General features: G+C 35.1%; 1 protein-coding gene across 2 annotated transcripts in view; it reads left to right on the top strand.

Annotated features, from left to right (window-relative positions):
* Window positions 1–13518, top strand: part of NOL4 (nucleolar protein 4) — a 389081-nt gene that overhangs the window by 274987 nt on the left and 100576 nt on the right. Inside the window, 2 exon segments of one of the 2 annotated variants that reach the window (NM_001194221.2) lie at window positions 9558–9737; window positions 10460–10651. In NM_001194221.2, coding sequence (NP_001181150.1) covers window positions 9558–9737; window positions 10460–10651 — 372 coding nt within the window. 2 annotated transcript variants of the gene reach the window in all.

A 13518-nucleotide genomic window follows, 5' to 3' on the forward strand; every position in this document is an offset into this window, starting at 1 on the left:
GGGTCCCACTTGTTAATTTTTGTTTTTGTTACAATTGCTTTTGAGGACTTAGTGATAAATTACTTGCCAAAGATGATGTCCACAATAATATCTCCTAGAATTTTTATAGTTTGAGATCTTACATTTAATCCACCTTGAGTTAATTTGTGTATATGGTAATAGATAGGGGTCCAGTTTCATTCTCCTGCATATGGATAGCCAATTATCCCAGTACCATTTATTTAATAGGATATCTTTTCCCTATTGCTTGTGTTTGTCATTTTGTTGAAGATCAGATGGTTGTAGCATTATTTCTATGCTCTCTATTCTGTTCCATTGGTCCACGTGTCTGTTTCTGTACCAGTTTCATGCTGCTTTTGTTACTGTATCCTTGTAGTATAGTTTGAAGTCAGGTAGTATGATGCCTCTGGCTTTGTTTTTTGCTTAGAATTGCTTTGGTTATTTGAGCTTTTTAAAATTCCATATTAATTTTAGAATAGATTTATGTAATTCTGTGAAAAATGTCATTGATAGTTGATAGGAATAGCATTGACTCTGTATTTTGTTTTGGGAAATATGGTCATTTTAATGAGATTCATTCTTCCAATCCATGAACATGGGATATTTTTCCATTTTCTTATGTCATCCCTGATTTATTTAAGTAGTATTCTCTTTGTAGAGGTCTTTTACCTCATTGGTTATATGTATTCTAGAGTATTTCATTTTTTTGTGTGGCTATTGTAAATGAGATTGCATTCTTGATTTGGCTCTCAGCTTGAACATTATTGGTGTTTGCATTGTTGATTTGATTCTTAGCTTGAACATTCTTGGTGTATAGAAGTGCTACTGATTTTTATATGTTGATTTTGTATCATAAAACTTCACTGCAGTGGTTTATCAGTTCTAGGATCCCTTTGCTGGAGACTTTAAGGTTTTCAAAATATAGAATAATATCATCTGCAAAGAGAGATGATTTGACTTCCTTTTCTATTTTGATGGCTTTTATTTCTTTCTCTTGTCTGATTGCTCTGGCTAGGACTTCCAGTACTATGTGGAACTGGAGTGATGAGAGTGAGTAATCTTATCTTGTTCCAGTTCTTAATGGAAATGCTTCCAGCTTTTTCCTAGTCAATATGATTTTTGCTGTGGGCCTGTCATAGATGGCTGTTATTATTTTGAGGTATTTTATATATTTAGAAGCTTTAAAAATTTCTGTATTTTGTGGTAATTTTCCTCATCTTAAGTAAATAATAACTTTTTAATCTAATGTTTCAAAACAGCCCCCTCTCTAAATTTTATAACTTTCAGGCTTTACAAAATGTGGATTCATCCAATCATGTGAACCTAAAACAATGCTCTAAACATGAAGTAGTGCTTCTTCAATGTTGTTGAATAAATTAATGTAATGATAGAAATAGTCAAAACAGAGGGGATATCAAACCAATCATAACATTTATAAACTTAAATTTTATTTTGAAAATATAAAATATATTTTAAAATAGAGAATACAATGAACCAGTATTACTCATCACCTAAACAGAACAGTGCTTAAGGCTTTCTCATATTTTTTAACATTTTAACTTTTTTTCTGTAGTATTTTAATTTTTCTTAAGAGACCGGGAGTATTAGTCCATTCTTATGCTGCTAATAAAGACATACTGGAAACTGGGTAATTCATAAAGGAAAGAAGTTTAATTGACTCATAGTTCAGCATTGCTGGGGAGGCTTCAGGAAACTTACAATCGTGATGGAAGTGGAAGAAAACACATCTTTCTTCACATGGCAGCAGTAAGGAGAAGTGCTGAGCAAAAGGGTAAAAGCCTCTTATGAAGCCATCAGATCTCGCGAAGACTCACTGACTATCACAAGAACAGCATAAGGATAACCGCCCCTGTGGTTAAACTACCTCCCACTGGGTCTCTCTCATGATACATGCGGATTATAGGAACCATGATTCAAGATGAAATTTGAGTAGGAACACAGCCAAACCATATCACGAGGTATTGCTTTGTTGCCCAGGCTGGAGTTCAGTGGCAGGATCATAGCTTACAGCAGCCTGGGATTCGTGGGCTCAAGAAATACTCCTGCCTAACCCTCCCTAGTATACTTCTATGGGTGCATGCCACCATGCTTGTATAATTGTTTTTGGTTTTGGGTTTGTTTGTTTGTTATTTAGGGATGGAGGTCTCACTATGTTGCCCAGGCTTGTCTTAAACTCCTAGCCTCAAGCAGTCCTCCCACTTTGACTTCCCAGTGTTCTGGGATTATAGACATAACCTGACCTTCTCGAGTATTTTAAAGCATATCCCAAGCATTCTTGTCACATCATCTCTTCATATCTCAACTTGTATCTCTAACAAGTGTGGATATTTTCTTACATAAATATTTACTTAACCAAATGTTAAGGTACTACATCTAGCAAAAATTAATAAATCCATGTTATTATCTATTATCCTCATCTATAATAAAATATTTTCACTTTTCTCAAAAAATGTCTCTTGCTTTGGGTGTTTTTTGAATCATAATACAAGCAAGGGTTACAAATTTTGTTTGATTATATCTCTTAAATCTCCTTTAATATATCTTATTTCTGTATCAGTAAATTGTTGCAGGACCAAGGTCAATTGCCCTGCCCAATGTCTCATATTTTGAATTTGCCTGTGTGCTTTCTCTGGTGTGATTTAACTTCTCTCTCTGCCATTTTTCTCACAAATGGAATTTAGCTCCAGACAAATGTTTGTCAAGCTTGACTGTGCCTCAGAATCTCATGGAAGTCATGTTAAAACACAGATTGCTGGGCCTACATCCAAAGTGTCTGATTCAGTTGCTCTTGGGAGGGAGCTGAGCCTTTGCATTTCTAGGAGGTTTCCAGGAGATGCCGATCCTGCTAGGCAACCAATGCATTTTGGGAACCACTGTTTCTAGATTGAAGTTTGGGTTCAATTGCTTCTCACTCTTTCTTTTCCTTCCTTCCTTCCTTCCTTCCTGTCTTTTTCTCTTCCCTTCCTTTCTCTTCTCTTTTCTCTTCTCTTCTTTGTTTTCTTTTTCTTTCTTTTCTTTCTTTTCTGTCTTTCTGTCTTTTCTGTCCTATCTTTTCTTTCTTTCCTTTCTTTTCTTTCTTTCCTTTCTTTCTTCCCTTTCTTTTCTTTCTTTCTCTTTTTCTCTCTCTCTCTCCGTCCTTCCTTCCTTCCTTTCTTTCCTCCCTTCCTTCCCTTCCTTCCTTCCTTCCTTCCTTTCTTTCCTCCCTTCCTTCCCTTCCTTCCTTCCTTCCTTCCTTTTTCTTTCTTTCTTTCTTTCTTTCTTTCTTTCTTTCTTTCTTTCTTTCTTTCTTTCTTTCTTTCTTTCTTTCTTTCTTTCTTTCTTTCTTTCTTTCTTTCTTTCTTTCTTTCTTTCTTTCTTTCTTTCTTTCCTGATGGTGAGTTTACTTCTTGAGTAGTGCCATGTGCTTCATTTCATATCATATTAGAAGGCACGCAGTGCTACATCGTTACACTTGTAATGATACTGACATTGCTTGTAAACTCACTGATGAATAGCTGATTTTTTTAAAGGAAATATAAGATAGTTTTTAAAATTGCAATTTAAAAAGTTAAATCATCTTCAGTGTAACTCAAAAGTGTAATCAGCCACTCACTCAGAAAACATTTACTTTATTTCTACTATGTGTTTGGCACTGTGCAATATTATAAAGATGGAAGAGACATGTTGCCTATATGACCCTCCCCTCAAGTAACTCTCAGACTGTATGGAATATGAAAATATAAACTCATTTACATAATATCTTACAATCAGTGCTGTGACATAGATATGCAAAGCACATGAAAGCATGGATGCCTGACACTGAATTCATGTGTTCTTCCCTCATTTAGGACATAATGAGGAAACACAGGTTCCCTTGTTTCCACTGGCTGCAAATATCAGACACAGCTCCCAATCCCAGCTGTGTCTAACACCAAGCACTGTGGTGTTGCTATCTGAGCCATTCTAGGCTCTGACTACAGATAAGCAAACAGATTAAGTTTCCTCCAAGTGAGAATTTTCAAGGTCTAAAGCTGGCAGTTCTATTGGGATGGGAAAATTTGAGAAAAGGAAAGTGCAAATGTATTTTCAGAAGGCTCTTCGCTAAGGAGAGCCATATTTTGTCATGGGAGGAATAAGCAGAGTATATAGCTAAGGCAAAAATCTACCCTTATCCCCATAAGCCAACACCTGCGTTTTGAGGATAAGCATGTATCCATCTTGTATAGGACCTAAATTGGGGTTCTTTAATAACTTTGGATTTTTTTTTAGTGCTGGTTTGGAGTTTTTTAGATTTATACTTGAAATAAGAAAACAATTGCACCTGAAATGAAGGTTTCCTAGGCTATGGTCATCCAAAGTTCTTATTAAGGCAAGGCAGGTTTATGGGGCAAATGGCTGCCATATTTTATATGTGTTATTTGGAGACCGATAGTAATTTGTATTCTCTGAGCCTATGATACCATTCCAATACTCACATTCTGCCATTTATAAAAACCAAATCGTTTTATAGAAAAAAGAGAAATTATAGGCAGTCTTGAATGGCAATCTGTAAAGCTCATGTCTTGGATTCTGTGAGGAATATGTGTTGGTTCTTATCTCAGACTAGTTTGAAGAAAAATGCAAATTAATATGGAAAGTAGAGCGCCATGGTAGTGTTTAAATCTGTGTCAAATTAAGTAACTTGGCTTCACAGTTTAGGGAAAGATTGAAGTGGACTAGGGTAGAAGCTGGAAATTGAACTTAATTTGGCCTTAAATGATAGGTCCTAAATGATAATCCAGCTGAAAAGCAGAATTCAGTTATGAAAATTTCAGTTTGTTTTGTAAAGCAAAATAACATCAATCATCCTTGAGATTTAGATCCTGAATATTTTCAGATCTGCAAGATTGCACGTTCTTTAAAACTTGAGTAAATAAGGCTATACATTTTTCACTGTTTCAAGTGGTTCTGTGTCCATCAAACACCTGCATTGAAAGAATTAGCCCAGAATATTTGCATTCAAATAAGGGTATTGTAACATTTTTAAATATTTCATGTTGCCATTCAAAAATATATTATGCTTATTACTTTTTAGATTTAAAAAGATAGGCTTGTCAAACCTATGGAATATTTTCCTTAATATATTTTATTAGGTAATTCCACCTTGTTAATGATGTGAACTGTAAAGATATTATGCTGATTTTTAAAATTAACTTTACTGTTAATGTCAGAGATCTGTTCTAGTTTTATTATTTCTCCACTGATTATATAGTTATAATATGTTGGTGTGATCCTTAAAGCATGCTACACGTTTGTTACCATGACATGGGAGCAATTTTAAACACTGTCAATTTAAAATTTCCTTTCATAAAGGTCATTCACTATCATTTTACTTTGTTGGTAGATTTGAGAATATCTGCTGCTGCTTACAAAGATAGTATTATTCATTTGGCTGGGGCCATCTATGTATTTGAATGATCATGTGTGAAATGTATATTGTTAATCTGGCTTCTAATGATTGGTTGCTGTGCCACTCCAGATTCAATCTCAGGTGACTGAAACTCAAATTTAAGCAAAATTTAAAAGCATGTGGGTGGGTGGAGGATGTATAGTATTATACAACTTAAGGATCCGGGGCTTAATTTCAGTGTTAGTGAGACCTAGATGCACAAATGATGCTATCACGACTCTGTGCTTCTTAGCTCTGCTGGATTCAGCTTGATTTCAGACTCAGGCCAGCCATCTCACCTAGAGGCAAAGATGCATGCCTAGCATAGAGAAGGTTGATACCCAAGGGATTGGCAGTTTTACCTGGGAGAGCAAGGAGCCATTTCTGAAAGAAAAAAGGTGCTGGGCCAGCAAACAAGAAGGAGATACCACAACAGGCCCCATGGTTGGTCTTGGACACAGTTATAGAAGTTAATGAAAATTGTCTGGATTGGCATTCATCTTCCTTTACACACTTGCCTTTCTCCTTCTACTTTGGCAATCCACTGAGATTCTGAAACTCAACATTTTCATTTCTTTTGCTAACTCCCATGATCCCCCAACGCTGAAATCCTGTGTAGTGTTACCAGCCCAGTGATGAATGGATGGTCTCTACTTAACTTCTCTATCACTTTTCTCAGTGTCTGAGGTTATCTGATCAAGTTAAATTAACTGAGCCTTAATGAAGTCATTTATAATGTGAATAATATAATTACTACTCAGCGTTCTCCAGAGAAACAGAATCAATAAGATATATAATATATAGAATAAAGTATTGGCTCATGAGATTATGGAGGCTGAGAAGTGCCATCATCTGCTATCTGCAAGCTGAATATCCAGGATAGCCAGTGGTAGATTTCAGTTCAAGTTTGAAGCCCTAAGAACCAGGGGACTCAGAATTCCCAGTAAGTCTCTCAGCTCAGCAGTCAGGCAGAATAGGCAAATGTTTCTTCCCTCTGCTTTGCATTCTATTCAGGCCCTCAAGGCACTGGATTATGCCCTTATGCCCTCCCCTCACCCCCGCTATACACACACTGTGAAGAACCATCTGTTTTAGTGATTCCACCACTTTCAGTGCCAATCTCATCCAGAAATATCCTCACAGACACCCCTGGAAATAATGGATAGCCAAATACCTGGACACCGTGTCATCCTGTCAAATTGACACATAAAACTAACCATCAGGTATATTAATATCATTTATTATTGTTATGTATATATTTGAAATCATTTATAATATAAATATATTAATATATTAATACTAGTTCTTCTGTGAAGTTATGTTGAGATTAAAGCTCCATGTAAATTTTAAGACACTTCATGAATATAAAACATTATTAAATAGGCTCCAGCCCATATGAAATGCATGTATTCTATCAGATTGGCACAGGGAAATTCATAGTTAGATGTTAAATAATGAAATGGGTCTAATATGTCTTGTCACAGAGGTATTTCTATTTTAAAAGTTGGTGTCAAGAAATACAGAGCCTTAGGAATTGATTTCTACTGATATTATAACAATAACCTCATAAGTAGTCATCCTATAGGGACAGCATAGAATAGTGTTAAGATGATGAACTCAGAGCTAAACTGCATGGGTTCAGATCCTTTTTCACTTGCTAGCTACGTGACATTGGGAAAGTCACTTAACCAGTTCATTGTAAATGAGTCATATATTTAAACAGCTTAGAATAGTGCCTGATGCATAATAAATGCCCATAAATAATTTGTTGAATGAAAATTGCTCTGTGGCAGAGTATCTTGGCACAACACCAAATGTGTAGTGACACTCAATGTAAATAAAGGTTTGCTGAGGGAAGAAATGATTGACTTTGAGATAGATACTTGGAGTTGGAGCAGGAGTTTTTAGAAATTACTACTAACCATGTTGGTCTTAAAAGTTGTATACTATTGCTGTTTATTAAGAGTTTATTCTCTTAAATATATTTTTTTCCTAAAATAAATATATTTATTCCAGAATGTTTAGTCCTAAGTTGAAAAAAGAGAGCTTGTCACTATTTCCTTCTATGGATGGTTTGTATTTAAGGGAGGGGGGAGGGATTGCATTGGGAGTTATACCTGATGTAAATGACGAGTTGATGGGTGCTGACGAGTTGATGGGTGCAGCACAGCAACATGGCACAAGTATACATATGTAACAAACCTGCACATTATGCACATGTACCCTAGAACTTAAAGTATAATAATAATAATAATAATAATAATAAAAAGAAAAAAAATGTAATTATCTACATTTGATTGCAATAGTATATCTTTATTCTACTTTATCCAGCAAAACAAATAAGTAAAACTGTGTATGAAGCACTACTCAATTATTTAAATAGATTCTATTATATGTGGAAATTTTACAGCAAGTGATAATTCTTCTTACTCAAGATTTATAAATTGCAGCTTACTATTCTGTAAGGAAATGTAAATAATGTATCCAATTCGTTTAGGTGGAGTAACAGTTTTAGGGGAAATCACTTATAAAATACTTTGTTTAACTATTAACATGTACATAAACCAATACATATTTTATGTTCTTTCAATTATACACACATGTGCATACACACACACACACTTAGAAAAACTTCATATTGAGAAGAAAATCTTATTTGATCACTCTTAGCTCTTAGGCAGACCTAGGTTCACAGAGTAGTTATATAGTCTCATTCTTCAGATAAGAGGAGGTTGTTTAGACTTTCTGCAGCTGTTTCCTTATCTGTAGAATCTGGAGGATAATCCTTTCTCACCAGGTTGCTATGAAGCTTAAGGGAACCAACTGACTAGGCATACAGTTGTTCTAAGTACTAACTTCTTCTCTTTACCTCTCACTTGCTTCATTATTTGCTTTATTGTATTTGATGTCTCACAAAATATCTTTTATATCATGAAACAAAAATAGAGGATACTCCTTTTTAAATCTGATTACATCTTAGTTTAGTATTTTATCAAAAGTACCTAGAGTATTCTAAGAAGATTGGTCAATGTTATGGTCTCAAAGAGTATATAAAATAGTTTATTGTTATGCTGTCCATGGCTGAATCAAGCTCGTTATCACACCATATATTTGGATTTTCTTTATTTCCAGGTCACTCTTCCAAACTTACTCTGGAATAATCCTAGAGGGTCCCAAGAGAAAATATTTGGAATAGGTGTAATCCCAAAATGAAAAGTGATCAAAGCCAGTTAATTTATTTTAAACAGCCCCATTAACATGTAGATATACTTACGCATTGTATTCTGACAGCAGAGGCTCTAAGAAGGCTATCAGCTGTTAACATGTGAAAATGAACAGTTAAACATTTTCAAGTTTTCAGATGTTTAATGGTTTTTACATGGAAATATGTGTCACTATTATTTAACTGTTCTTGCTTTAAATTTATTTTGTCTTTTGAATAGTGTTAGAATCCAGAAACACTAAACTTCACAGAGGATTAGGAAGAAACCTGATTCCTATTTTCTAAACCAAAATGAGATGCCCTCTTAAGACTCACAGACAATGTATACATTTATTTCAAAGCATGTTAACTAACAACTAATAGTTAATAATATTTTGTATAGCTCTTGCTGGGGATGTTAATTAAACATCCCTCAGTTACTATACCTGTTTAAAGAATACAAATAAAGTTAGTATAATATTGATATGATATAATACAATATTATATAAAGTGTAATACTAATATGAATACTGACAAAGCTCTGAGGTCATATTAAGTTCTAAGAATATGTGACACAATGATTCTCTTGCAAAATCAATTACACATTGCTTTTTTATTTGGAATATGAATATTGAGAGGAAACAGTAATTGCTCTTGAACAGCTAAGTTCAATAAAACTTTCTGCAGTGATGGAGACGTTCCATGCAGCTAACGGGCAATTGCAATGTAACTAGTGTGACGTGACCAAGGAAATGAAATTTTAATTTAATTTGAATTAATTTTGATTTAAACTAAAATCACAACAGCTCTAGAGTTATCAACTCATAAACAAGGTTGTTGAGAAACAGTTGAAATTAAAGATGAGACATCAAATTTATAAGCTTGTGCAGTGAATTTAAAAGCAGTTATTTCACCTTCTCTTTTCAGTCTCCTGCACATAGTTACTCCAGCTATGACTCTGGCAAAAATGAGAGTGTGGACCGAGGAGCTGAGGACCTCTCACTAAACAGGGGAGATGAGGACGAAGATGACCACGAGGACCATGACGATTCCGAGAAAGTTAATGAGACAGACGGCGTTGAAGCCGAGCGACTGAAAGCTTTTAATGTGAGTCCTGCCACACTCCAAGTGTGGTTTAATTTTTACCACTTCACTTTCATGTTGTTGCTTGTTGGTAAATGTGGATATTTTAGAGACATGTTTGTTTAATTTACAGAAGGATTTAAAAAGTACATGAAACACTCTTTGCCAACCAGACACCAGAATTGCTGTGTTTTGTTTAGAATTTTAAAGCCAAATGTGAGCTGAAAACTGGAGTTGTGTTGTGTGAGTATGCATGTTTACCTAGTGGATGGAGGGGGCCTCAGCTTAGTCCTCGGAAGAGTACGCCTGTCATCTGTTATTTCTTTTGCTTTCCTAGCTTACCTAATTATGCATGACAAAAGAGTCAGTTGTTTGATTTCAGAGATTAGTCCACTGTGCAGTGTAGCAATGTAACAGTCGTATTCATCATTAATAGAGAATGTAATGGGGTGCTCAATTGTCACAGTCTACTGTTATTTCCTGATTTTTTTCTACACGATAGTCTATTCTTTTCTGTATGTTTGTCTGTCTGTCTGCCTTTCTCTCTTTCTCTCTCTATTTTTTAATCCAACCATTTAGAAAGTCTTTAAAGAGTGTTTGCTTAAAATTTCTGGCTTTCCATTGCAAAGTTCTCCAGTGCATAAACCAGAAAACAGTATTTTCCTATCGGTAATCAAGACAGGAAGCTAGGAACAGAAGAGAGCAGCCCTCCAAACCCTTCTCCTCTGTCTCCCTCTTGCCAACAGATGTTTGTCAGGCTGTTTGTAGATGAAAACTTGGACCGAATGGTCCCAATCTCTAAGCAGCCCAAAGAAAAGATCCAGGCTATCATTGACTCATGCAGGCGACAATTCCCTGAGTATCAAGAGCGTGCCAGAAAACGTATACGTACTTACCTCAAGTCCTGCAGGCGGATGAAAAGAAGTGGTTTTGAGATGGTGAGTTTTGAATTAAAACACAGCCCTAGACTCCATCAAAATCCCACATGTAAACCATGACACTATTTTTTTTCCATCTTAGTGTCTTTTTTTATTTTTTTTCCATAATGTCAGGTCAAAGGGGTTTTTGTTTGCTCGTTTGTTTTTTCCCCTTCTCCTTTTCATCTTCCTGAAGTATTTATTCCCTTTGTTTATTTAATGAGGAATATCTTGTGAGTCCAGTGCTCACAGAACCACGTGGTACCATGTCACAGAAAATGAAGGTGATATGAGTAAACACCAGTGAGAACCAGCATCTCATTCATATTTGTTTTCTTTCTGTCACTACTAAAGTGGGCATGAGGTTATTTAAGTTGTGAACTGAAGCACCAGTCACTGCTTGAGATGGCATGCAAGAATGGCATTCTCTAAATCAAAAGGAAAGAGATGGATCCACCTAAGGAATACCGTTTTCATCTCAATGGTTAACAAATTGCAGGCTTTGAAAGCAAAGAGCAGAGAATGAAAATGCTTAGGTGAAATATAAGGATTTGTTGTACTGGATATGTTTATTTGTGTGCTGGTGGATGGTACCAAGAGTTTTCATATTCAGGTAGACATTATAGACAGATGAGATTATGTTGTCATTAGATTACTTGACAGGATAGAGATTAGAAATCAATGATTTTTAAACTTTATTCTATTTCACTTTGCTCTACTTGTTACATCTAGAAATAATGCACACATTTACAATGTATGCCTTTCCCATTTTCTTATTTCTTATGTATGTGAACAGTTTCAAAACTTTGTGAAACCATTTTTTTCTCATCTTATCTGAGAAGGTGCCATAAAAGCCTAGGCTGTTAGTGTTTGTGATCTGTGAATCTAATTAGATGTGATCGGGTAGAATTGGTGTACAGAAGAGAGGTTTCAGAGTATGTCTGTACCAATTATCTCAAATCATAACATCTCCAGAGTTGGACATAAAAGGCCATTCTTTATGTCTAATAAATCTAATGTTTGATCAGTAAATACTGTCTTCATTTTCATTAGATTTTAAAAACCCAGTGAGTTAAGTAACCATTAAATTAATAGGTAGATAAATATATCAAGTTGTTATTGAGTCTATTGTGTGGTTTTGATGCTCAAATTCAGCAATTTCTCTGAAGAATATTTATTGTTCCAGAAGGTGTCCTGATCTTAAATTCACAGTGATAGAAAAGGCCATAAAAAGCACAGCTTTATGAACAAGGTAGGGTTGGCCCGTACTGAGTATCATCTCCAATAGGTGACATGATTTCTCTTTTTTGTTTCTTGAATTTGCATTATGAGACTTTTTCACCAAGACACATACATGTATTTCTGTAAAACTCAAATGACAATATTTAGGGAAGACATAGGAGACTTTTAGCGCTTTGCTCCTCTTGTATCCCAAGTTTTGCCACTGTACCAAGTTAAACCAAATAGCCTAGATATTTAAATTTAATAATCTCAATCTATCGAAAAATTACCTAGTTAATTGCTTTCAATATTATGCAACTGACTCTTTTCCCTCATAGACATAAATCTCATGCAAGTTTTTGTATTGTCAAGGTCATTGTTTACTAGGCTGCTAAATGTCCACGACAGAAAACTTGATTTCAGAAGTTTCTTCTAGAATTTAATGCAATAATAATAATAATAATAATAATAATAGTTTCTCCTTAGGAAATAGAATGCTTTCACCTGCTCTCAACAGCGGGTCTATAAACCTTAATATATTCACTTTTGTGCCTTACTGCCAGGGAGTTCAGAGCCAAACTCTCCATTTTCTTTCTGTTTAATTTATCTTGGTGGAGACAGCTTTCCTTGGTGGATTTGATATTTTTTAATGGAAAAAGGAGATACACATTGAGAAACAAATACATAAATAATCTAATTATGAAAACACCAGAAAGCAAGCCTTTCATGTTTAGGAAATAATATATTTTTTTAGAGCATTTAACTTTTCGATCATTTGCTTCTATTTGTCTAACACAGCTCACAGGAGAGGTACCAGATGTTGTTTTCAATACATAGTTTCCCTGATGTCATAAGTATTGGAATAGCTACAGTGACACTTGCTATTAACTTTTTAACAAATAGAGATATTGTAAAAATGAATTAAGTGATTCTTTAAACTAAAAATTATATCAAAAATATACCTAGCCTTTCATATAAGATCTTGATAAAAACTTTATAATACCTGTGTAGCTATTAATTCTTCATATCACATGAGTATAACTATGTGTCTCTCTCTCTTTGTCACCAATTAACTTAATTGATGCTAATTAGCAAACACATTTTGTTTGAATTTTCCACTTGCTCTCTGTACTAACTCTTGCCCTCTTTCTTATAGTTGTCATTTACCATCCCCCAGGTTACATTCACATTCTCTGAGATCTTTATTTATAATATCTATTTTTAATTGCATCCTATAATATCCTCCTTATTAATTCTGATATCTAAGTTGATTCACAGTTCTTTTACCTTTTCCACTTCAGGAATCTGGATCTCTCTTTCACCTCAGTCTTTATTAGCATGAATATACCTTGATCTTAGTCATCACTCCAAGAGCCTGAAAAACCAATATTAAAAATTTCAAAACTTTCTAAATGTTCTCACTCACGTATTCTCTGGTGACTTTACAGAGGAAAACTCTTGTTCTTTTTTTTTTTTTTTTTTTTTTTTTTGAGACGGAGTCTCGCTCTGTCGCCCGGGCTGGAGTGCAGTGGCCGGATCTCAGCTCACTGCAAGCTCCGCCTCCCGGGTTTACGCCATTCTCCTGTCTCAGCCTCCCGAATAGCTGGGACTACAGGCGCCCGCCACCTCGCCCGGCTAAGGAAAACTCTTGTTCTTATTTGCCCTGG

Source organism: Macaca mulatta, chromosome 18 (assembly GCF_049350105.2).
Source record: "Macaca mulatta isolate MMU2019108-1 chromosome 18, T2T-MMU8v2.0, whole genome shotgun sequence".
Taxonomy (NCBI): domain Eukaryota; kingdom Metazoa; phylum Chordata; class Mammalia; order Primates; family Cercopithecidae; genus Macaca; species Macaca mulatta.